Genomic DNA, 27,154 nt, shown 5'->3' with positions numbered 1-27,154 from the left:
GAATTAAATTTTTCCGAATGGAACAAATGCGCTACAGATCTAATACAAATGGCGATGAACACGCGTAATCGCTTGATATAGAACGCGTGCAAACGGTATGGTCTCGGTCATTGCGCAGTTGCGCTGAAACACCTGCGCGAGTACCAACCCAAAATGGCGGTATTACATCATCGACATATTAGAAAAAAACGAATATGCGAATATGCGAACGCACAGCCTACAAAATGGCGTCCAAAGACGGATTTCGACCGAGAAAACGCGCGCGCGCAAGCGCGAGCCAACGGTCCGCCGAAAAACGCACGTGTTTCACACCACAGGCATGCACGACAAACGTGCTCGCACAACTTCTCACAACCGACACTTTGATGCGCCGTACGCAATGCAGAAAGGCACCGGTGACGATGCTTCTTCGTCGCCGCTCTCAGCACTGCTTCTCCGTCACTGATCAACAAAAGGCGCCGGTGTCGGTGGCTTTACGCATCCCACGATGCAAAAATTTCTCCAACAGAGATTTTGAGCGGGAACCAGGAACCAGGAACCAGCTGCAGCAGGAACAATCCCACGGAGTGTTTTTCCAAGCAAGAACTGCTGAATGAAGGCGCACAGAAGTGCAACCACGCTCCTTACACACGAGGCTGGAATCCTCGTGGGCCCATTAATGGCCGCCGTTCGACAATGTCGAAATTCGAACCACGATGCAACCCGATCACGTCGGGGTCACCAACGTAGGTTACTTGGCCTCTGATGATTAAGACACACCGCGCCTACACGCGGAGGTTCAGAAGGATTTAGAGCTCGTGGTTCTAATGGTCAGGAACACTGAATAAATACTCGGCTTGACGTCCACGATCGTCGTGCCTCGATGGTCCAAACGAGAGAGAGCCATCATGGCGGACGGTTAGGCGCGCTCACCGCGTCGCCTAACCCCCACTCGACCGAAACAGGGGAGGGGGAATCCTCGATCCCCACACGGTACATATTGTAACGAAGTCTCTATTTCGCTAAATAAATGAACACACTTTGAATAACCGTAATACGCTACTTTTCGGAGGAAGGCAACTTATCTCTGGCTAAATCGCTTTTATCGCCTTTGACGTCTTCAACGTCCGCTCTCTCTCGTGTTTGTCTTTCGACTCTCATTCGTTCCAGCGTCGTTTTCCTAACGACGCTGTAACCAACCTGAATCTTCCAACAATTCTATACAACGGGTATACCGACAGACGCGTAACATTAGTATGCCGGTAGACCCGTAACAATATGTAGGGAGTATGGCGCTAGTGTCGCCATTCTCCTAGGTCGCGCCTAGGGAGATCACTAATAAGGAGTTGGCACTCCTACTCCCAGCGGTCTCTCGTAGCGACTATTACGCGACGCGTCCCTCGCCAGTTCAAATAAGTCATCTCGAAAGATCAGACCGGTTGAACATCATCCAGTTGTACTGAGTTACGAGGCGTACCTCTTTGTACATATATTCTCCGTCGTATCAGTACGACGAACGTTACCTTACGTTGTGAACAAAGCTAAAGTATGTGGGAATGATTACATCGGCAAGGCCATCAACCGACCGAGTCGTTGCCCTCGTACGAAAAACATCAAACGACACACGTTAGCCACTGTAAACAGTCGAGGACCGGGGCAATGAACTGTCAAATAAACCTAAGCCAGTGTCATCGCGCGTACCCTGGCTAGGTCACGAAAAAACACATGTAGGTGTGCCGAGACGCACCTGTGTGTACGACGATAAAGTCAGGCCGCAGAGGACGCGGAACGTCTTTTGTCCGAAAACGCAACGATACGAACCACGATACGATATACGGACACGATCACGACTTACGGCTACGACACACGGTTAACGATTACGATTTACGGCTTCCGATTGGAAATCTGCGAATGCGGATACGTTTTGTATTATAATTGTACTGTCTCTATCCTTGTTGTTTCTGTCGTGTTATTCTAAATAAAGGACAGATATTTAATTCTACAAAATCTTGTTCCTACAATTGGGGGCTCGTCCGGGATAAACAGCGACCGGAAAATACGCGTCGGAAAGTACAATAGATCGGGAGTCAGTATCGAAAATAGAATCGCGAGTGTTCTTCAATTCGAGACGAGATGGATGACCGAACACTGCAAAATCTCACCACGGCACACCTGAAGGAGGTCTTGAGGAAAAGGACCCTGTCCACGAGCGGCACGAAGAACGAGCTGGTTGCAAGACTGCTCGAACACGGCATCGGAGAAGACGAGATTTTTGGCAATAACGATCCGCCAAACCCGGCAGACCGCAAACCAACGCCGACACCCAACGCGTCTGAACTTGCCGACCAGATGGAATTCCTGAAGCTCCGGCTAGAGCTGATGGAAAAGGAGAAGGAGGTGGCCATCAGAGAAGCTGAGTTGGCTAAACGCGAGCTGGAATTTTTGCGGCAAACGCAGGATCGTAACGGACAACAACCCGTGAGATCGGAAGCAGCAAATACGACAACGGAGCACCTTCGCATGAGCATTACGGCCATTGCGGACCTGCTCAATCACTTTGACGGCTCGGAAGGCACTTACAAGACGTGGACGAGGCAGTTTCAGCTCCTACGCAGCACGTATAGGTTGCGAGATGACGCTTGCCGCATCTTGATCGTCTCCAGGCTCCGAGGTAAGGCCTTGGATTGGTTTCATTCCAGACCGGAGCACACGGGGATGACGATCGAGACGCTGCTGGAGCAGATAGGGTCTATGTTCTACCTAAGGCCCAACCGTCTGAAGGCGAGACGTCAATTCGAGGAGAGGACGTGGCAGCGAGGGGAATCTTTCGCTGATTACCTTCATCAGAAGGTGATCCTGGCCAATCGCATCTCCATAGAGGAAGAAGAATTGATAGATTGCATCATAGACGGGATACCCAATCCTGTCCTCCAAGACCAGGCCCGCCTACAACGGTTCCAAACGAGGACGGATCTTCTGGAGGCGTTCGGAAAAATCGCGATTCGGACGACGGCTACAAACGCGACGCCCAGGGGAGCAACCTCAGCGTCCACGTCGACACCGAGGCCCACAAACGCAGCAAACACCGCGCCGAGGCGATGCACTAACTGCGGCGATCGAGGACACCTCACAGCGAGCTGCCCCGCCCAGAATCGAGGTCGTAAGTGCTTTAATTGTAACGAATACGGTCATATCTCGCGCGAATGCCCTAAGAAATCGCCCGCGAAAGACGTCCTCGCTGTCGCGGTATCTACCGAGAGTAAATACCGCAAAGATATTCGTGTCAACGGATGCGCCGCGGTCGCCGTGCTCGACACGGGCAGTGACGTGTCATTGATTCGCGAGGATGTATACCGCGATGTCGGAGCACCACCGTTAACACGCGAAGAACTGCACCTACGCGGGATAGGCGCGGAACGCTGTATCACGCTGGGAAAATTCAGGGCCGAAATCGTTATCGACGGGGAAATACGTGAGGCTACGCTACGCGTCGTGGGGAATACCGTCCTAGAGTACGGGGTGCTACTCGGTTTCGACTTCATCGACACCGCGGAGTGGACGGTGAAAAATGGTGTGATGACATTGACGACACAGTCACAAACACAAGATAGCATCCCCGAAATCCTACATGTACGACACGAACCTCCCCACGACACGATTAACGTTTCCCATGTCGATAACGCGAAATTACGCGACGAAATCGAAACGACTGTACGGAATTACAAGCCAGACGCGATTCGCGAGGTCGGAGTTACGATGAGAATCATTGTAAAAGATAACGAACCGGTTTATCAGCGGCCAAGAAGGCTCTCACCTTCCGAAAGAGACGAAGTTAATCGGCAAATTAGTGAGTGGATACGCGACGGCGTCGCGCAACCCTCTCTTTCGGAATACGCGAGTCCAGTCGTCCTCGTGAAGAAGAAGGACAATTCCACCCGCCTATGCGTAGATTATCGGCAACTGAACACGAAGATAGTACGAGACCGGTATCCCCTCCCACTAATCGAGGATCAGCTCGATTTGCTGCAGGGTGCCTTGGTCTACAGCACGATAGATTTGCGGAACGCGTTTTTTCATGTACCGGTCGAGCAGGAAAGCCGAAAATATACGGCTTTTATCGTACCCGACGGACACTATGAGTTTCTGAAGGTCCCGTTTGGTCTCTGCAATTCGCCAGCAGTCTTTCAGCGATTTGTAAACGTCGCGTTCAGAGATCTAATTGCGGAAAAAACGGTACTAACGTATATAGACGATTTAGTCATACCCGCGACGGATCACGAGAACGGCACACGACGGTTAATAGCGGTTCTCAAACGCGCGGCAGAATGCGGGCTACGAATAAATTGGTCTAAATGCGAGTTTCTTAAGACACGCGTAGAATATCTCGGGCACATAGTCGAGGGAGGTACTATACGCCCCTCGGAAAATAAAACCAAAGCGGTAGCCCGTTTTCCGACTCCGACCACGGTTAGGCAGGTACAGAGCTTCCTCGGGCTGTCCGGTTACTTCCGAAAGTTCATCGCGAACTATTCTACGATAGCACGACCACTGACACGTCTTTTGAAGGCAGACGTGCCCTTCCAATTTGAATCGGAAGAACGAAACGCATTCGCACTTCTCAAGGAAGCTCTGACCAGAGGACCGGTATTACAGCTTTATCAGCGCGAGCGAGAAACGGAATTACACACCGATGCGTCGATGCTTGGATACGGGGCGATACTGTTGCAACGCGATAGCGAGGACGGTGCGTTCCACCCTGTATATTACGCGAGCGGCATGACGACGGCGGCGGAACAACGGTATCCGAGTTACGAGTTAGAAGTTTTGGCGATAATAAGGTCCCTCCGGAAGTTCAGGGTTTATTTGCTCGGTATACCATTCAAAGTCGTCACGGACTGTAGGGCATTCACGCTGACCATGCGAAAAAGAGACCTCTGCGTTCGGGTCGTACGTTGGGCACTGCTGCTCGAGGAGTTCCAATACTCGATCGAACATCGTCCGGGGACCACGATGCAACACGTCGACGCACTCAGCCGCAACCCTGCGTCAACGTGCCTCGCAATCGAGAGCGAGGAAGGTGTCACGGCACGAATTCGCAAGGCACAGGAACGCGACGACGCCTTACGAAAAATTGTAACGGGCATTGAGGAGCGAGGGGTCGACGGATACGCGCTACGACGAGGGCTGCTAATGCGGGAAGTAGACGGTGACCTGCGTATCGTCGTGCCGCGAGGAATGCAAACGCAGGTCACACGAAAAGCACACGAAAACGGGCATTTTTCGGCCGTAAAAACCGAGGCTCTGCTGAAACGCGATTACTGGTTCCCTGCCATGCGAGCAAAGGTCGACAGAATAATCAGTAATTGCGTCGACTGCATCCTCGCGGAACGAAAGAAAGGGCGACAGGAAGGGTTCTTACACGCGATCGAGAAAGGGGATCGGCCGCTTGAAACGTACCACGTCGACCATCTCGGCCCTCTCCCTTCCACGCGAAAACAATATCGACACATTTTCGTCGTGGTGGACGCGTTCACAAAATTTGTATGGCTCTACGCCACGAAAACGACGAACGCGGTCGAGGTTACGGACCGTTTGCGTAAGCAGGCGGAGATCTTCGGGAATCCGCGAAGGATAGTCTCCGATAGAGGCACGGCCTTTACGTCCCACGCCTTTAGGGATTATTGTAACGAGGAGGGAATCGGACATTCTCTCGTCACCACCGGCGTACCACGAGGCAACGGGCAGGTGGAACGAGTAAACCGAACGCTGATCCCGTTGCTAACAAAAATATCCGCACCGAATGCCGCCGAATGGTATAAACACCTTAAGAAGGCCCAAATGCTGCTCAACGCCACACTCCACCGGAGCACTGGGGTGTCTCCATTTACACTACTCTTCGGAACGCGGATGCATTTGAAGGACGACCCCCAGGTTCGTGAAATTATCGAGTCCGAGCTGGCGGAAATGTTTCAGGCGGACCGAGACGAAATACGTCAGCAAGCCAAGGAAAGGCTACAACGCATCCAACAGGAGAACCAAAAACAATACGACCGGCGACGGAAGAAAGCCACCGTGTACCACGAGGGGGACTTGGTCTCTGTGCAACGTACACAGGCTGGACCAGGTTTGAAGCTGGCCGGAAAGTTTCTGGGTCCGTACGAGGTGACGCGCGTTCTACGGAATGACCGATACCTGGTGACGAAGATCGGGGAGCATGAAGGACCTCGTCAAACTTCAACTTCAGCAGACCACATGAAACGATGGATCGATGTAGACGACGAGAGTGAAGGGGATGAGAGCGAAAAGGAAGAAGATATCTGAGGGCAGATATCGATGCAGGACGGCCGAGTGTGGGAATGATTACATCGGCAAGGCCATCAACCGACCGAGTCGTTGCCCTCGTACGAAAAACATCAAACGACACACGTTAGCCACTGTAAACAGTCGAGGACCGGGGCAATGAACTGTCAAATAAACCTAAGCCAGTGTCATCGCGCGTACCCTGGCTAGGTCACGAAAAAACACATGTAGGTGTGCCGAGACGCACCTGTGTGTACGACGATAAAGCCAGGCCGCAGAGGACGCGGAACGTCTTTTGTCCGAAAACGCAACGATACGAACCACGATACGATATACGGACACGATCACGACTTACGGCTACGACACACGGTTAACGATTACGATTTACGGCTTCCGATTGGAAATCTGCGAATGCGGATACGTTTTGTATTATAATTGTACTGTCTCTATCCTTGTTGTTTCTGTCGTGTTATTCTAAATAAAGGACAGATATTTAATTCTACAAAATCTTGTTCCTACAAGTATAATGGTTCTCGTTGAACTACAAATGCAGTGAATTTATTGAGGTCCCAACCACGTGGTTCCCTCCATACATAGAGTAGGCTACGTTCTTCGGTACCTCTTCCCCAAAGCTTCTGATTTCCTCCGAGAGTGTATCAATAAACCCTAAAGGTAATGCCGATAATTAATTCGTTGATTAGTAGTTAGGTCGGATGGAGGGGACGAAGAGGGCCGGCTTGTGGGAATCTACGTGGTACGCACCAGCAGACATTCTCCAGGATCGAAACTTGGATTTCTTGCATCTTCTCAATCGGGAAAAGGCAACAATTTATAGGAGAATTCCTCCTATTAAAAAATAGGGGAAAATCAGAAAAATCTGACATTTGTTCTTATCATCAAATATATTTGAGGTGCTCATGTTAGGTGGAATACCCTATATCAGTGGTGAGCAACCCGCGGCATATTGTGGGCCAAAAGTGGAAACATGAGACTACGCGCGGGCCGCAACCGGTAACGAATGCAATATTAAATACTTTGTTGCGTCGCGCGGCATTGCGCCGCGCCGGATTCCGGCGGGCCGCAGGCAGTTTGCTAGCGGGCCAGATGCGGCCCACGGGCCTGCGGGTTGCTCATCACTGCCCTATATGTATCCCAGGCAGTGTCGCCAGTTGAGGCCGAATCTGACCTCAATTACTCTCCTACTTTTCTCCTTCCACTATTCCATTCCAGCACCACGCGCACACTCCAACGTCCCCCACTAAGACCGTAGACCACGGTGCCCGTGCCGTAGATTGGACAGATCCCAGGCAGGGTTACCATATTCTACTCTCGCCAGGCCCCTTACCCTTCCGCTCCTCGCCCAGCTTGTCTGCTGAGTGCGCCCCACTCTTCCCACAAACACTAACGCGTACCACGTGGAGCAAACTAAGTTAGCGGTACGCGTCAGTGTTAGTGGGAAGAGCGGGGCGGACTCAGCAGGCATGGCCAGAACCAGTGTCGCCAGATGAGGGGAATCACGGTGAGATGATATACCCCGTCAAGTGCTGGTTTCGGCACTTTCTGGCGACACTGCCCAGAACTAGCACGCGCGGAGGCATTCTCAAGGAATACCCCTACTTCTCCCGGCCGCGCATCTCGCTCCCCTTGGCGGCCATAGTTGCTGCGAGCATTATGGCCGCCATGGGGAGCGAGACGCGTGGGCGGGAGAAGTGGGGGTATTCCACGGGTATTCCTTGAGAATGCCTCCGCGTATCGTAATTCTGGCCATGCCTGATGTATCCAATGCCTCTTCCAACAAGAACAGAATATTAAAATTGCAATTTGGATTCTCAGACCCAAGCAAAAACATCAAGCGCCAGATCAGGTCCAAATGCTCCAGCTCCGAAGACCAAAGAAACGAAAGAAATAAAAGAACCAGCGAAGAAAAAACTTTTTTTGACAGATGGATGGCAAGTCTCTTGCACTGGAATATGTATCTACATGTTTAGGTAATTTGTAATATCATTACGTTACAATGGTTGCTCGCAGTATTGGGAGTTGAAAAGAAGTCTCTTGGAAGGAATACGGAAAGGGCAAGCCACAAGTCACACGCAGAGTCGCCAGATGAGGGGAGGAAACCCGAATTTAGGGGAATAAGGTACCCTCTCTCTGCCAATACCAGACATATGCACGACAGAAATAAAACGCGTCACGTGATCGGACCACGACGGAAGCGTGGGTAATAGCGTCGTAGAAGGGGGAACGTAGAGTGGGGAAACAAGTTTTAATCTGGCAACTCTCAGGGCCGACCATCTGGGGGGTGCGGCGGTTGAAAGGACTCCAACATGATCAAGAACTAAAATGATGTAACTTTTCTGAAGTAATTAATGTATTAGCAAAAACAAAATCACGCATTAAATAAACATGCATTAGTAATATATGGTCGTGATTGTAATTTTGTTTACTTTATAAAAAATTTAGGGCCCCATATGGTTTCTTGCACCCAGGCTCCTTTATAGAGAAGGCCGGCCCTGGCAACTTTGGTGTCGCTAAGACTTATCTCCCATTCTGCCCGGGAAGGAGAACTTCTATGACGCTATTCGTCATGCATGTGTTATAATGTCACATGAAAAATTCGGTACTGGCAGAGAGAAGGTAATTTTTCACCCTCAATTCGAGTCAATTCACATGATCTGTGGCAATTCTAGCTGAGCGTCAAGTCTGCAGCGTCAAGAGTGGGGTTTAGCAGATCCCCCTGCGCTTCACTGTTGAAATCACTGCCATCTCCTGATGGACGATCAGTACAGTAAAGTACTAATCTAAGACGATTCTCGGATCTGTGCAGTGACATAGATCGGCACCGCATACAAGTTTTGTGGCCGCCTCGACCGCGCCGAACGTAGAAAGGAACCACGGACCGCGCGGCCGAAGGCCCAACAAAAAATATATTTGCGACATTTTTCTGATTATAATGACACCAAAACTGTTGGAAATTCGCCTTAAGATCGCACACCTTGCGCTATCTACTATCGCATCAATGTATCATCAGCCTTCATAACCCTACTTCTGTACGTGCTATCGTTCGCATAACCACACGCATCATTGTTCTTTTTATTAAAGCAGTATTATTAAGAAAAAGTGTCGTTATCCACCTGATAATCTTCCACAAAAACAAGATACAATTTGGCCCATATTTACTGTACATGTAAAATGTAAAGCATAATTTATAATTGATCATATACATATAAGAAGACAATTGAAAATAAAAAAAGTTAGCATCGCATTGGTATTTTAAACAATACAATAAGTTTTTAATTTTTGCCGCCCGCCGCGGTCGCTGGTCCTCTTTCTTTTTCAGTCGCTATCCTCTTCTATATCCTGAAGTTACTCGATACCATCAATTAAACCACTAAATACAATTGAAACGATAACGTGTTTAGTGTCATTTTAATCAGAAAAATGCCACAAAGTGGTAAATATTACGATTAGGGGAAGCACCTCGGATGACCCTGAGCTTGACATATGTTGTCAAGAACAACATTCTGAAAAACCTTTCTCTCTATACATCTACCCGTCGCTCGAACTTAGTTTCCGGCATAACTGAAAAAAACTATTGCTAGTACAGTAATTCTTCCATCGGAGTCCTGGGTCGCCTGTACTATCGGAGTCCAGTGCATACTCACTCAACTGCCGGCCAACGCTGCGCCGCGCCGCACAGTGGGGAAAAGTGACTTACCTCGCTTCAAAAAGGAGGACCAGATTTGAAATCAGCGTGAAAAAATCTACGGGAAATGATATATATCAAAAATTAAAAAAAATTTTTTCTGCCCGTGGTAACGCAGAAACCACATTTTCTGGAAATTGTGAAAGTTTAACGAACTTTCTCAAGGTTAAAAACCGTTCGTACCGTAATCTCCCTATTTTTCCCATATTCTGCAAAGTTTCAGCTTTAAGTTAGAAAAAAATTCATCGCTCTACCTCATTCCTATCGAAAGTTATTCCTTTTTGAAGCGAGGTAAGTCACTTTTCCGCACAGTGGGTAAAATCGACGTTCTAGCTGTTCACGCCTATTTCACCATTATTTCAATACATAAAGACCACATTAAATAGGTCGTTGGATTCGTCTTGCCGTCAACTATAACATTATTGAATAAAAAATATATAGTTATAAATAAATAATGAAGGTGACCACAATTTTTTATTGAAAAAAAACTTTTTTGGAAATTTTTTGTATTGATATTTGTAAAAGACTGTGTACTGATTACTTTTCGTAGGAAACATTTTTTTGTCACACCACCCGAAATGTCTGAAAACTCGTGTGAATAATGAATAATATTTGAAAACTGGGTGTTCACGCCTATTTCACCATTATTTCAATACATAAAGACCACATTAAATAGGTCGTTGGATTCGTCTTGTCGTCAGCTATAACATTATTGAATAAAAAATATATAGTTATAAATAAATAATGAAGGTGACCACAATTTTTTATTGAAAAAAAATTTTTTTGGAAATTTTTTGTATTGATATTTGTAAAAGACTGTGTACTTGATTACTTTTTGTAGGAAACATTTTTTTGTCACACCACCGGAAATGTCTGAAAACTCATGTGAATAATGAATAATTTGGCCACGATTTCGATCGAACTCACCACTGTGCGCGTGTCACGCGACGCTTTAAACTATCATAACTACGGTTCCCCGGGTCATCCCGGGTATAAATTTTGCACGATCTTTTAGAGGAGATCTTGCCGAAACTGTTCCACTTTGTCAGACCATGGGAATCCCCGGGAATGACAACTTTATCCCTTGTCAAAGGTGAAAAACTTCGACGATTTTCCTTAGTTGATTAAATATTTTTTTTCATAATAAATTATGAACAATGACGTTTAGTTTCTGGTGCGTTCTCAACATAGATATACATTCTTCATATAAAAAAAAATTGGTCGCTTAATCTTCAGTAGGTTTTTCAGGACATCATTATGAAGAAAAGGAATTTTTTCGGTGATAAATCGTATCTGGAAAAGTTTGATCTTTGAACGTTTATTGTAACGAGAGTTTTTAATAGCTTTAATTAATATTATCGTTTTCGAATGTAATAGACATTTAAGAAACATTGTGCATTCGTTAAAAATCGATATGAGGACTTTGAGTTTTTAGCCCGTGAACAGCTAGAACGTCGATTTTACCCACTGTGCGCCGTAGAGCGGCGATGATTGATCTCCATTGATGAACACCACACATTGACTTGAGTGAATCGAGTTCTCAAACTTCTTAATTTTATTGATCGGTTTATGGGACTTTTACTAGCTTATTCCTGGCGTTCCTCTGATTAAAATGATACCAAACACGATATAATCTCAACGTTATTTAGTGGTTTATATACTATACTACCCAAGTCCGTTCAAAACACGGGTGTTGGGACTCCGATCAAAGAATTACTGTACCGAATTGAATTTTCCGTGTTCCGTAAGCCTCCTGCGGTATTAGCAATAGTTTCTTGCAATTATCTCGGAAACTGAAAGAGACGCCCACTTATGTGAAAAGGAAAAAATTGTTCAAAATGTCGAAATTTGTAACATATTTAAATTTCATCGAAATCGGAGAGGAGTACCTCTTTCTACATAATTACCAAAATAACTGCTATATTTTGAAAACTATCAAGGTCAGAGAGGTGACCTTGACAGTATATGTCAAGGTAATCTGAGGTGCCTCCCCTAAACGTAATATTTACCCAAATAAGTTGATGAAAGCCCCATAAAAAAGTAATGAAAAATAAAGAAATCTTGTAATTGGATTAGCAGTAGTGGTTTACACCGACGTACCCGACCCGGTATTGGATTACGCGGCATGTTTACACTGCTCTTTACACTGCTCTTTACACTGTAGGCAAATGCTGAATTGAAACGGTCACCTCCGTCGCGCTTAAATGGCGACTTTACTGTACTTTGGTTAGAGATCGAATTTCTTTCTAGGGTCAGCGTCTCGAAACAATTACCCGAGGAAGGTTTCCAAAAAGATCTTTACTCCGGCGTGATAGACACGAAGAAAGTGGGAATAGTAACGGCGATACAACGAGTGGTTGAACACGTCTTCATGGACGCACTTGCACACTCTGGCTCCGAAGGAGAAGACGACTGTTCGATGATTAAGAGTCTCCTGCTACCTGGCCTAAGATCTTTCTGCAGTGCTCTGAAAGGTGACCGTCCTATTTTCAAAATATTTTGCTCCATTTATCCCGCGTGGTTATCCCAATTTCATGTGTATTTAATAATAATAATATATAATAATATAATATATATAATAATAATATAATAATAACAATAACAGAGTAATGTAGTAATAAACAGGAAATGTTATCGGTGATTTCTTCAAATCATACTTCCTTCAAAGGGGTGATTCCACAAAAACTGCACGTTATTTTCAGAAAAGGCCTTGAAATCTTTGAAAATAGAACTTTTGCAATTACACAGGGTGGAAATTATAAAGCGTTACAGACGAATATCTCCAAAAATATTGATTATATTGTATTTGGGCCCTAAACTAAGCTATGTGGATTTATCTAGGACGATTCCTGCCAGAGATGATCTCGAACATCTGTTCGTCATCTTTAACAAAAGAAAGAAATATATCCGACTTTTGTCTCTCAAGGAAGGTTGCCCAATTGTAACACGCCGATTTGAAATTTTAATAGAGAATGTTTGTATGACATAGAAACCAAAAAAATATTTGACATGTATTAGAATTTTCGTCGTTCAAATACTTTCGTGGTTCACTGTTGTCACGTCTGCTGACGTGTTGCCATAGGTTATAAGCATAGTTAATAAGAGTAGGATATTATAACCGTAATTATTAAGAATATTCATTAGTTATAAGTAGTCATACTTCGCTCCGTTCATCAGATCCGATTCTCACCTCATACCATACACCCATTCTTATCTTAACCCTTGTATAATAATCATATCTTAATGTATTCCCCGTAGCAGTATCACGTAGCATTCACCGTAATCATTAATCGCGCTTCTCATAACATCCGTAGCGTTATGTCTAACGAGACATCGCGTAGAAGATAAGACACCTATGTATTCGACCTCACGATCCTAAAAAGACTTCAGTTAATTCAGTTCAATTCGGACAGCCAGTCTGACACGTTCGTTCAAGACTCCAGCGAGCTCGTCGCCTCCTGGATGTCCCGGTCCGGACTCCGACGAGTCCTCGCTCTCATCCGCCTTTTGAGGGTCCTGCTATATCACGCGCTTCAAATTCATTATAATTCCATTTCATACGTTACAAATATATTCCCAGTTATTAATTTAATAAGTGAGTCTCGCTTAGTTACTCTCCTTTTCTATTCGCGTTTGTCGCTATCAATTACGAAAGCTCGTGCGCGTCAACGAACGCGAGACGGAGGACAACAGCGGGGTATCTCCCGTCAACCGAGGATCACCGACGACGTGATCTTCCCAGGACGAGTGAGGATCATCGTCCTCCCTACGACGATCCAGCCTGATTCGACTGCAGCCGTCAACGAGCAACGAAAGCAGTTCGCATAAACGAAGCCTGCCTGTATTCACCGATCGCCATACTCAACTGTCCGATAAGTCGCTAAATATTTCCCTGCGAAGATTCGCACCGTCTCAGTTATCTCTGCTCTCGTCCGCCGCTTTGGGCGAATCTACTGTAAGCGTTAAGTAGAATACGCATGTTCGCGAAAGTTGTGGTTCCCAGTCAGACGTCGGACATAACGTGCCGCGTGGACAAAAGGTTGTATCGTATCGCATTTGAGCGTCCAGTAAGGGGAATGGGTCGCGGTAACGATAATTTCGCGAAAGTCAGACTCCGGGACGTAACACTGTATATCATACAAAAATTCCATTAAAATCGACGTGTTACAATTGGGTAACCTCCTTTGGAAGAGTGATATACCCCCCCCCCCCCGCCCATCTGTGAAGACACTTCCTTATTTGTTACAGTCTGCGAACAGGTGGCTCACGAGGGGCGCATATTCGAGGACGGTGAAATATTGATGGGCGGAGTGCACAATTTCGAGGAGGCGAAAGCGTTCGTAACAAAAGAGAACGCTGTGGATATTATAGAGGAGAGGGTGGGAAGCTGGATCAAAAAGCTGAAGGATTTCATGGCAGAAAGTAAACAGGTGAAACGGGAGAATGACAATTCTGGGCCGCAGCAAGAGCTCGAGTATTGGAAGCGAAGAGGGGCGCAGTTCAGTCAACTCGTCAATAAACTTCAGGTTCCTCCACTATTACCTTCCATTTACCCGTCGCACAGTGGGCGATTTTGACCAAATAGCTGGCCAAAATTATTTTGTAATATAAAACAAGTCAACAGGTGTTGTTTTGTTAGAAAATTACATTTTTCCTTTTGTCGAACATTTCAGGTGTATTAATGAATTAAAACAGTGTTTACATACAGTGTGTCCCACGAACTCTGTCCACTTGAATATCTTGATTATTTCAAACGATACGAGAAAATGTTACCTACAGAAGTTGTAGCGTTTAAGAAACTACATAATATGGTATAAATGGCATTCTTGCAAGTGCAGGCGTACAGAAGATATAGAGGTTTCTTCATTTTTTAAAATGGACCTTTAAAATTCACCTTCATTTTTTAAAATGGAATATCCTTTTTTTTATACCATAAATCGATAAAGTATCAAAGTCTGAGTATAAAAGTGTTGACCTTCATATGTCCTAAACCTAATAGTTAACGAGATAATATCCAAAGAAGAAAGAAAATTATTTCGATAATATCTCATTAACTATTAGATTTAGGACATCTGGAGGTCAATACAGTTTTACTCAGAATTCGTTAGTCTATCGATTCACAATACAGAAAGGAGGTGTCTCCATTTTAAAAAATCAAGGTGACCTTGAAATGTCCAATGTACCTCCACCTGCAAAAAAGCTATTATCGCCACCGGATGGTCCCCTTCGTACTGTGCAATTTTATTTCAGCAAATATTTCTGTGAAATTTATAGTTTCGAAGATATCCGAGGTGCCAATAGTTATTGCCACACCCTTTATATAAAATTTCGGAAAAAATTTTCCGACAAAAAATAAAAATCATTTTGATTTTTTAAATGTTGAAATACATTTTTTATCTCATAATGTTATAGCTGATGTCAAGACAAATTTAACCACCTACTTTGTTATGACCTTGAGCCTACAAATAACGCCAAAATAGTTCTTTCCGGTTTTACGGGCAAATACCCCACTGTGCGTCGCGTCGATACGCCAACGAAAATTAAAAACATGCTTCCCGTGTCGTTTCTAAAGGACCAAGAGATACAAATGTCGCTGCTGTGTCTCCAAGTTGCGCGCTCCAAGTTGATCAAACACTGGGTCGACGCCGAAGATGAAGTCACTTACTGTTACAACGAAGCCAAAGACAACGCCAAGTTTATCCAAGCTTTGGAGAAGTGCTGTCACTGTTTGTACCTGGACGATCCGGTGAGATCACTGATAAATACTTTCTAGAAGCTCTTGTTAGCACTTATCATACCTTTTTTAAACTCTGTTCATTCCTTTTCTTTGTAAATTATTTTAATGTCGATACAGATTAGCTGAATTTTATAAGAATAAATCACAGACTCTAGTCAAAACGAACAATGGTATCAGACTGCGTCCATTTATTCTCGGTAGCATCGTTTTCTACGTTATAAGAATAGCAACAATTCAGTTCAAGCAAGTTAAAAACAGATGTTAATTGTACAGGGCTGTTCAAAATTATACAGGGTGTCCCAAAACCCCTTCAAGTCCGGGAAATGGGAGATTCCTTAGATCATTTGAAGCAACATTTTCCTTTGCACCAATGTCAGCCGGGGCTTTGTTTAGGAGTTATTAACGAAAAACACGAACCAATCGGAGCGCGACCTAGACGCGCGATGGCACGTTCAGCCCGGCGCACAGTGGGTAAAATCGACGTTCTAGCTGTTCACGGGCTAAAAACTCAAAGTCCTCATATCGATTTTTAACGAATGCACAATGTTTCTTAAATGTCTATTACATTCGAAAACGATAATATTAATTAAAGCTATTAAAAACTCTCGTTACAATAAACGTTCAAAGATCAAACTTTTTCAGATACGATTTATCACCGAAAAATTCCTTATCTTCATAATGATGTCCTGGAAAACCTACTGAAGATTAAGCGACCAATTTTTTTTTATATGAAGAATGTATATCTATGTTGAGAACGCACCAGGAACTAAACATCATTGTTCATAATTTATTATAAAAAAAAATATTTAATCAACTAAGGAAAATCGTCGAAGTTTTTCACCTTTGACAAGGGATAAAGTTGTCATCCCGGGGATTCCCATGGTCTGACAAAGTGGAACATTTTCGGCAAGATCTCCTCTAAAAGATCGTGCAAAATTTAGATCCGTTATAATCCATTATCCGAAGTTATGATAGTTTAAAGCGTCGCGTGACACGCGCACAGTTGTGAGTTCGATCGAAATCGTGGCCAAATTATTCATTATTCACACGAGTTTTCAGACATTTCCGGTGATGTGATAAAAAAATGTTTCCTACAAAAAGTAATCAGTACACATTCTTTTACAAATATCAATACAAAAAATTTCCAAAAAAATTTTTTTTCAATAAAAAATTGTGGTCATCTTCATTATTTATTTATAACTATATATTTTTTATTCAATAATGTTATAGCTGACGGCAAGACGAATCCAACGACCTATTTAATGTGGTCTTTATGTATTGAAATAATGGTGAAATAGGCGTGAACAACTAGAACGTCGATTTTACCCGCTGTGCGGCGCGGCGCACAGTGGTCCCTTTCAGCGATTTAGCTGGCCAAAAGTCGATTTCAAAAATTTACCTAAAGTGTGAAATTTTTGGTGCTTGCTGTAGTTTAATATATGGGGGACAATCTACTAACATTTTTTTTATCATTCAGGCACCCATGAAGTGCTGTACTTCATCGAAAGTTAAAGATTTTCGTAGTACGTGTCTTGCTGCTAAAATTCGATGAGACAGTTTTTATATGTTTCAAATAAGTTGTTCACATTTCTTTCCAGTATAAAAGTTTTGCAAGTAAGCATGGACTATACTTTCAACAATTTTGTATCTTTTTATTGCATATCTTATGGTAATTATTTACACTTCAACACGATTAGTACGTAAATAAGATTTGTTACGATTGTAACACTTTATGAGTAATTACGTTGTATATCAGGTTGCGTCCGAGAATTTTTTTAAGAGCGGTTGTAATTGTCAAAGGTTTGGGCTTACAGCAAAACAAAAAAAAGTTGCACGAGTCTGCACCTTTTTTTTTACAGCATTTTGTTTATCGCGCCAAGCGGTCCTTGCGTTTCGGGCGCGCACGCTTTCCAGACGTAAACACTTGAGATGAAATGATGTTTTTAAAATACTTAAACAAATACAAAATGATACTATATGTGATTTGAAAACGTTGCGGGATCATTAAACATTATAAATAATTTTGGCCAGCTAAATCCAATGAAAAGTTTCGGTTCGGAAGCTTTTCGGTGCAAATCCCCAATCGTCACCACGATGTTTTGAACATTTCGGATAATCTGGCAAGAAAATGTTTCGAACAAAAGTTAATCGATACTCGGTCATCTATAAATTTCAATAAAAAAATTTGACAAAAATTTTTTTTTAAATAAAAAATATTATCATGTTAATTTTTTAAATGCTACTAAATATTGTTTATTTCATATTGTTGTAGCTGATGTCAAGACGAATCCAATGACCTACTTAACTACGGCTTTAAATCTTAAAATAATGCTAGAATAGTTTTGTCCAGCTAAATGGCCCGTTTAGACCACTGTGCGGCGTGGGCGCCGGGAGACGAGCGTGGCGTAACGCCGCGATGCGCGATGCCGCAACGAACAAGAGTTTCACGAGATTATGTGAATCTTCCCCGATTTGGATGAGCTTTGGATATGTTGTCAAGACCATGATTCTGAACAACATTACCCTTTACAGTTTTTGTCGGTCGGAAGAACTTTACTTGTCAATTCATACGGATGGATCTCTTTACCCGACTTACGGCAACTTTACTCGAACGAGAGAAGAAGCAGAATCTGATTGTATTAAAAACTCACTTATTCAGCCGTAAATCCATTTGCTGCTTCGAAATGTGTGCCACTGGGTCACTCGGTGACGAACTGCACAGATGTCTTCAGGTATACGGTATTACCGAAAGTCAAGGGACGTACGGCCTGGTCGACGAACTGCACAGCCGGTGGTAGAAGGCCTAAGGGATGCGCGGTCAAGTCGACGATCCAGAATTTCACTTTCACTTTCGAATCGATAAATAATTCGTATGTTTATTTCACACAGATGCCTTGAAATTTTTCCACATTCACAATCACTGTACACATTTGTCAACACATAGTTATGCACTAATAATAATTGCCATATCCCTTGTACTGCTGCACAAATCACAACAATCAGGTAATGCAATCACTAGACTGCGGATTTCATGCATTTGTAGCAAACATGAGTAGGTGCATTTTAATATAGTAGAGAGATTAAAATAATTTCAAAACACCAATGTATTATTTTCAAATTCTTAAAATGATCACAGTAAGAATCAAATATCTGTCTGGCTCCTGTCCCTTGTAATAGCGGCAGCCAACATTCATTTTGCATAAAGATTCGCAGTCTAGTGATTAGTATAAATATCACTATCAAAAACACAGCTAATAGCAACCGTTAGCTTTGAATTTACAAGTCTTTGGAGATGTTCTCTCTACCGCGGCTCGAACGACACTGATTTTCCGCAATTGTTTTCTGAAGAATTTAAGAAGGGCATTATGAATGTCGAAATTCGAAATGCACGCTGTAGCACGTTTACGAATACGACGGGACGGTTAGACGGAAAACAGGATACGAGAAGGATCGCTGTAAGATTTATGGCAATCACATGTTTAGTTTTTCCTGCAGATTGGTACGCAGAGTCGATGGGTAACCGTTCGAAAACGTCGCGACTATCCTTTTACCCAGCAAGGGGTAAAAATGTCAGGTCAGCATAGCATCCCTATTGTCCTATACCTTCCTTAAGAAACTTTCTAAAAGAAGGACAGTCGCGACGTTTTCGAACGGTTACCCATCGACTCTGCGTACCAATCTGAAGGAAAAACTAAACATGTGATTGCCATAAAACTTAAAGCGGTCCGTCTCATATCCTGTTTTTCGTCTAACCGTCCCGTCGTTTTCGTAAACGTGCTACATCGTGCATTTCGAATTTCGACGTTCATAATGCCCTTCTTAAATTCTTCAGAAAACTCTTGCGGAAAATCAGTGTCGTTCGAGCCGCGGTAGAGAGAACATCTCCAAAGACTTGTCAATTCAAAGCTAACGGTTGCTATTAGCTGTGTTTTTGATAGTGATGTTTTAACTGATCACTAGACTGCGGATCTTTATGTAAAATGAAAGGTGGCTGTCGCTATTACAAGGGACAGCCAGACAGATATTTGATTTTTAGTGTGATCAATTTAGGAAGTTGAAAATAATACATTGGTGTTTTGAAATTATTTTAATCTCTCTACTGTCTTAAAATGCACCTACTCATGTTTGCTACAAATGCATGAAATCCGCAGTCTAGTGATTGCATTACCTGATTGTTGTGATTTGTGCAGCAGGACAAGGGATATGGCAATTATTATTAGTGCATAACTATGTGTTGACAAATGTGAACACTGATTGTGAGTGTGGAAAATTTCAAGGCATCTGTGTGAAATAAACATGCGAATTATTTATCGATTCGAAAGTGAAAGTGAAATTCTGGATCGTCGACTTGACCGCGCATCCCTTAGGCCTTCTACCACCGGCTGTGCAGTTCGTCGACCTGGTCGTACGTCCCTTAGCTCTCGGTACTGCCGTATACCTGAAGATATCTGTGCAGTTCGTCACCGAGTGACCCAGTGACACACATTTCGAGGCAGCACATGGATTTACGGCTGAATAAGTGAGTTTTTAATACAATCAGTTTCTGTGCTTCTTCTCTCCATCCATCCATATGAATTGACAAGTAAAGTTCTTCCGACCGACACAAACTGTAAAGGGTAATGTTGTTCAGAATCATGGTCTTGACAACATATCCAAAGCTCATCCAAATTGGGTAGGATTCACATAATCTCGAGAAACTCTTGTTTGTTACGGCATCGCGGCGTTACACCACGCTCGTCTCCCGGCGCGCCGCGCCGCACAGTGATCGGAAATCGCCAAAACGTGCCCAAAATAGGAAAGAGTACTCCAATTTAGTTCAAAATTGATACTCATAGGTTTTTAGGGTCGCTGATTATAAATCTGATGTCAAAATTACAAAAAAACTTCAAATCGATCCGCTATACACTAACAGCAGAATAATCTAAGAGATAGAATCTATTACAGGCATGGCCAGAAGCAGCACGCGTGATAGGGGTTCTCAAGGAATACCCGTGGAATACCCCCACTTCTCCCGGCCGCGCGTCTCGCTCCCGGTGGTGGCCATAGTGCTCGCAGCAACTACGGCCCCCAAGAGGATTGAATACGGACATGCACTCCGCATTACAAAAATAGTTATAATAACTAAAGTGGCACCTGGGGGTGTCCGATCTTTGTTGATTCTACTGGGTGATACTATAATCTAAAAGTGTGTACAAGTCCCATGCTCACAATCCCTCAAAATCGTAACTATTTCCCTAGTGTTCTAAAATTTTTGTATGAAATTTTTATACATCCCGTATAATAGATTATCCATAATTATTTGCACTTTATACAATACATAAGTATGATTTACTCACCTCCAGGGGTACCCTCCATATTATGGAATGAAAATTAGCACAATATAATGTATATGTAGCGAGTTATGCACACTTTGCTGACGCGATAATTCGTAGTACGTCGCTGCGCTCTCAAAGAATGTTACTTTCATACTGAATTTCCTGGTTTGGTAGAAGGGCCAGACACTTTTTTCAATAACCATAAAATAGCCCAAACATAAGTACAACCAACCCAAGGATCCAAAACTCTCGATTTGAAAATTCATTTTTTCGATTTTTGGGCACGTTTTGGAGCAAATCGACCACTGTGCGCCGGGCTGAACGTGCCATCGCGCGTCTAGGTCGCGCTCTGATTGGTCCGTGTTTTGGTGCAAAGGAAAATGTTGCTTCAAATGACCTAAGGAACCTCCCATTTCCCGGACTTGAAGGGGTTGTGGATACCCTGACCACTAGAACGTGATTCTGCATCTCTGGAGCGGTGGAGTTCCGTTAAAAATGGACCACAAAATTGACCCTAACCTTGAATCTAATAGTCAAAATTGTTTTTGATTGCATCGTATTGTATAGTACTCATCGCGAAGAACACAAGTCTCAAAGGAACCATCAAGTCAAACGTCCTCTTAGAAAACGACTTTAAAGTTTCGTAAACTACAGTAAACTCGCTACCTTTAATTTTATCAGTTTAGATCAGGCCTAGCCAACTCAAATGGTTTCACGGGCCACTTTGATAACGCGTAACGTTACAGCGGGCCGCACTTTAGGTAAACATGCTTTTAAAAAATGTGATACAAATACAAAGTGAATAAAATTTGATTGCTATACGTTGCATTATAACAATGACACATGCACATTTTCATTCACTTAATATTTTTGTATACATACAACGAGAAACAAACGTTTCAATAGAAATATAAAATCGCCCGGCGGTCTGCACAATTTAACGTTGCGGACCGCGTGTTGGCCAGGCCTGATTTAGATAAACAAAAATAATTTTTTAAAGGTTTTAACATAAAATTCAGATTTTGTAATGTAATTTAAAATAGCAAAATCAGATATTATATTACACCAGAATCAAATATTAAATCATAGATTAATATCTTAATTGTATTGTAACAAGTATAATTCCAACCTACACAGTTGGCCATATTAAATCCAATCTAAGCTAGTACCTGGACAAAAGTAAAGCCTATACCGGGACAAATAGAATTTACATTTAATTATATCTACAACGTCGAACTTTATTAAATCTTTACTGATTTACATATTAAAATATTATTATATTAAATTGTATCCAGTCTAATTTTCATTTTTTTGTTGTTGTAAAGCAAGCATTTCAAAAGACAATACTTCTTTCTCCATATTTTTTAATTGAGTGCATAATTTCGCTTTCTCTTCTTTAATTTCATCATTATTTTCATTACTTGCTTTAGACCTTATATTTTTAGATTCATCATTGACTTTTAACTTAATATCTTTAATTTGTTGTGTAATTATCTTTTTTCTTTCGTGTAAATTTCTATTGATTTCTTGTTCTTTTGCATTTTTTAAATTCTGTTTATCTCTTTTTACAAGCTGATGAAGACTAATTATGCGTACACTTTAGTTAAACAATTTGCCATTTAAGTGTAACAACAACTAGTTGCTTTTAGTCGCAAACACGTGTCCGGCTTAAGGCGTATGCACATTGAATATAAGCTTATAAATAGTTGGACAGCTACTGCCATCCCGTCCCAGCATGGGGTACTTATATTTCAAAACAGTTCTAAACTTGGACATCTAATATTTGAATTAATAATTATTACTTAAGTAACGTCTGATTATCAATTTATTTTAAAATATCAATATTATTATGCGTGATAATTATATTTTGCCTAAAGGTTTTTCCTTAAAGGTTTTTTGCTTAAATTATATCCTTTTTTCTAATAAAAGTTGAAAATAGACTGTTTTATAAACTGTTTCCAGACAAACTTTGAATTTATTTGTTTTCAATTAATGTTTTAATCAAATAATATACACACCTACTTGTAGCTAAGGCCTCAAAATACACTCCTCAAAAGAATTAAGGGATCAATTTGTCAAGACGTATCACCGAGTGGCACGTCTATGTGTGCAATCGCATGCCCAATGCCCCTAGCGGGGGATCGGCGAGTCGAGGAGGCTGGTTCGGTTAAGCGTTACGACAACACGCGGTTTTTCGGTATTAGAATAAGTGAGGTTAGGGCGTTGCGGCCAAGTGTATTTTGTACTTTGTATCATATATCTTATAATAAAGATATATATATATTTACAGTATTCCACTGAGGTTAAACCTAAATATCCAACAGGTTATGGGCCCAGTGTACTAAAAATACAAAGAAAGTAAATTAAAAGTAAAGCACGTGGTGAAAAAAAAGACGAACAATGGCAACGTTGAACCCGATACAAATTACCAAGCTGGGAGGAAAGAATTACGAGTCCTGGAAACTAAAAGTAAAAGGATTGCTAATCTACGATGATTTGTGGGCCTACACAAGCGGCACAGAATTAAAAACAGAAGCAAATGCTGCCGCGTGGACGAAGAAAGACCAGAAGGCGTTAGCTCTGATTTTCTTAAGGGGGCCGTCTCCGAGCCGATGACGGTCGCGCGTGAACACTCACACACCGCTAGAGTACACTCACACACCGCTAGACCACGTATACGTACGCGAGAATGGCTAGGACCAGGGAAATGGGTTCTGATTTCTCGATAATGCAAAGACGGGGGTTTTTAGTAGTCAAAATCGCTAGATAAAAGATCAATCTAGCGCGCTGTTTGCCTAAAAAGTCGTTCTTTTACGTTTCCGAGCAATGATTTTGCAATATTCGGCTGCATGTTGCCCGAGGTGGTAATATCTGATGAACCATCCTGTATATTGATAAAAAATAACGGAAATTTTCTAATGATTTATTAGGTAAAAATGAGGGATTCTCTCGTGTCATTGTTGCAAACAGTTCGGCTGATATACAGCGTGTCGAGATACTACAACACATCTGAACGAACCAGCTCGTTAATGATAAAGATCACGAACCAAATGATCGTGGCCTGCAGAGACTACGTCACCAATCGAGGCCGCGAAACAGTCTGGGGTCAAGATCGAGCAGCAGCCCGATCGAAGCTGAAGCATTGCTTAAGACTGAACAAGTAATGGCAAAATTTGATGTCAAGCATATTTGTCCGTCTTCACCGAGCAGAAAAGAACGATAAAGGTTGTCGCGTTTGAAGGGCTTACAGGGAAACCTACAGGCTAGTCCGATGTTCGCCGGCTGTCACCGAACAGGAGTTCTCCTTCTCGGAAACCCACGTGTTTGGCAGGTTCGATTCGTTTTGCGACAGGATCAGAAAAATTTTGACGATGTTCGAGCTGATACAGGACTACAAGAACCTCTTCAACAGACGAATGGAAGGCTTACTATTGGGAGAAGGTATGAAAATCGTTTGGAAAGTACAGTCAGCGACAAACAGATAGGACACCTTATTAATTTGTTCATTTTTATTTAGTAGATAACGTCTATGAAACTTTTTGTACATACAGGGTGAGGCATCTAACATTTTTACCGAAAATATCTCCGTTGGTTTTTAGCCCTTTCCCTACAATGGACGAGATATCTCGCTTCCACGATGTCGAAGAAACGATGCTACGAACGAGATACAGTACATCCTCATAGAGGATAGTTGCAAAAAGGTCGTGCACGTTGAAGGCAGACAAAATATGCCCTCCACTGTAGTAATCTGATCTCGGCTCGGGTATATCGGTGTGAACGACTGCTAATCCAGTTACAAAACTTCTATATTTTTCATTATTTTCTTATGAGACTCTCATCAATTTATTTGTAGCATTTTTCTGATTAAAATGGTACCAAACACGATATAATTAACTTCCCGATTTTATAGGGAAGTTATTGTAATGACCCCGAAAATCGATTTTTTTAGCAGATCTTCACGTTTCATGGTGATTGCAGGCATTTTAGACTATTTTCAGCAAAATGTTCGTATGTGTGTGTGTGTTTGTGCGCGCGCGCGCGTATGCTGTTTCTATGTAATCAAATTTTTTGTTAACGTTTTCAGAAAAAGTAACAACGCGATCAGGATGATGAATGATGCAATCGATGTGCCCCGCTGTAACTTAGAGCTGATTAGATTTTGGTCCATTTTGGTCGAGTAGTTTTTTAGTTTTTTTAGTTTTTTTCGAAAGAAGTTCATTCAACAATGCAATTTATACGAGAGAACGGAAAGTTTCTACCGAAGAAACAAACGTAATTACACAAAAAAATTTTTTTTCGATTTTTTAAAATTAAAAAAAAAATTAAAAAAAATTTTTTTTTGTATCTTACGATGATGTTTCCGCTTACAATAATCGAAAATTATCCCAATGCAAGAGTGAGTTAATCATCTCTACTCCCGAGAATACATTTTCAAAGAATATCGATGAAAGTACAAAAAAAAATGTATATGTATTACAATCTTTAAAAAAACAATCAGTTCAAAAGGAATTATTAACAGAGATTAAATTGAACATTAATATAAACTATATGATAATTATTAATAACATTGATGTTGATAACAGATTGGTTAATGGAGCACACATGCGGAATATTAAAATTTATTACTTTTCAAGAAAATACTAAAATTCCGTCTATATTGTGGTTAGATTTTCAATTGGCCAGAGTAGGAGTGAAAGTAAGAACTCGTTATCGTGATTATATGAAAAATGCAAATATTGATCAAAATTTTACACCAATAATAAAAATATCGAATCAAGTAAATATGTCGAGTGAGGAAAAATATCAAATCACACGTAGTCCATTTCCAGTGGTTCCTGATGAAGCGATTGCGATTCATAAAAGTCAAGGACAAACATACGAGAAAGTATGTTTGAATTTTAAAACATCAGAAAAATGAACTTTACAAATGTTGTATGTAGAGCTGAGCAGAGTTTCAAAATTGAGGAGTTTATATATTTTGGGACAATTTAAATTAACAGTATCGAAGAAAACCAAGATCAATACTGCAAACCCGGATAATGAGGAGTTGTATCGTTTGCGAAAACCTAATTAAGACAATTTATTTTGCAACATTAGTATGCTATAACAAGGAACCAAGCGAGCAACGAGCATACGATGTTGGTTTAATGCGACGCCATATAGCAAACATTTTGATAAGTAGAAAACTATTGAATTTCCCTAAAAACGTATAATCTTCTTAAAACTTACTAAAAATAATGATAATAATATACTGCAACTAACGAATCGGGACGTTCTTTGTGTGGCTCGTGGAGAGTCACACAGCAAATCAAAAAAAACATTAATAGCTATAGGTACTACTAGCCATGCGTACCACTAACCCTTTCGCAAGAGCAGTCCTATCCGCGAGCTCGCAAAGCGAGCGAGCAAAAACAACCCTACTTGCGAGCGAGCGAAGCGAGCAAGCAACAATAACCCTCTAGTTAAATTTTCAAATTCTTGCGGTATACTTTCTTTCTTGTACATATCGCTATTAAAATTCTGTGTAAAATCGTCGCTTATAACATAATCGCTACATTTCATATGAGTATTCCTAAATTCTAATTTAACTCTACCGAGTGCAGCAAACATTTGAGGCTGCAGTCGATTGCGATCTGCCGTTTTCATTTCACTTATTAGGGAGAAAAATCGTTCAATTTTGGTACGAAATTAATGACATGTGTGATAGTAACGGTAAAAAACTATTTAATAATATTTCAAGTTTGGCACTGGCATGTTTATCGTTATCACAATCAAACGCAGAAATTGAACGATTTTTCTCCCTAATAAGTGAAATGAAAACGGCAGATCGCAATCGACTGCAGCCTCAAATGGTTGCTGCATTCGGTAGAGTTAAATTAGTATTTAGGAATACTCATATGAAATGTAGCGATTATGTTATAAGCGACGATTTTATACAGAATTTTAATAGCGATATGTACAAGAAAGAAAGTATACCGCAAGAATTTGAAAATTTAATTATAGGAAGCGAAAGCGAATTTACCAGCGAAAGCGATGATTGTAATTAGCAGGTCGCAAATATACATTTTTTAAAACATAATTTGTGTTTATTTAACAATATACAAGAATAAATTTATTTCG

At 42.0% G+C, this 27,154-nt stretch overlaps 1 protein-coding gene across 1 annotated transcript in view; it reads left to right on the top strand.

The window, feature by feature from the left end:
- LOC143211246 (dynein axonemal heavy chain 5-like) overlaps positions 1-26,508 on the top strand; it is a 181,294-nt gene extending 154,786 nt beyond the window's left edge. Inside the window, exons 4-10 of the mRNA XM_076428730.1 lie at positions 8,113-8,267; positions 12,233-12,456; positions 14,231-14,508; positions 15,555-15,728; positions 23,965-24,194; positions 24,276-24,475; positions 24,634-26,508. Of these exons, the coding sequence (XP_076284845.1) occupies positions 8,113-8,267; positions 12,233-12,456; positions 14,231-14,508; positions 15,555-15,728; positions 23,965-24,194; positions 24,276-24,475; positions 24,634-24,725 (1,353 nt within the window). The 3' untranslated portion in view covers positions 24,726-26,508. The remainder of the gene's footprint in view (positions 1-8,112; positions 8,268-12,232; positions 12,457-14,230; positions 14,509-15,554; positions 15,729-23,964; positions 24,195-24,275; positions 24,476-24,633) is intronic.
- The last annotated feature ends 646 nt before the right edge of the window (positions 26,509-27,154 follow it).

Source organism: Lasioglossum baleicum, chromosome 8 (assembly GCF_051020765.1).
Source record: "Lasioglossum baleicum chromosome 8, iyLasBale1, whole genome shotgun sequence".
NCBI classification, from domain to species: Eukaryota; Metazoa; Arthropoda; class Insecta; order Hymenoptera; family Halictidae; genus Lasioglossum; species Lasioglossum baleicum.
Note: the sequence above shows the minus strand (reverse complement) of the source record. Positions and strands in the feature narration are given on the sequence as shown.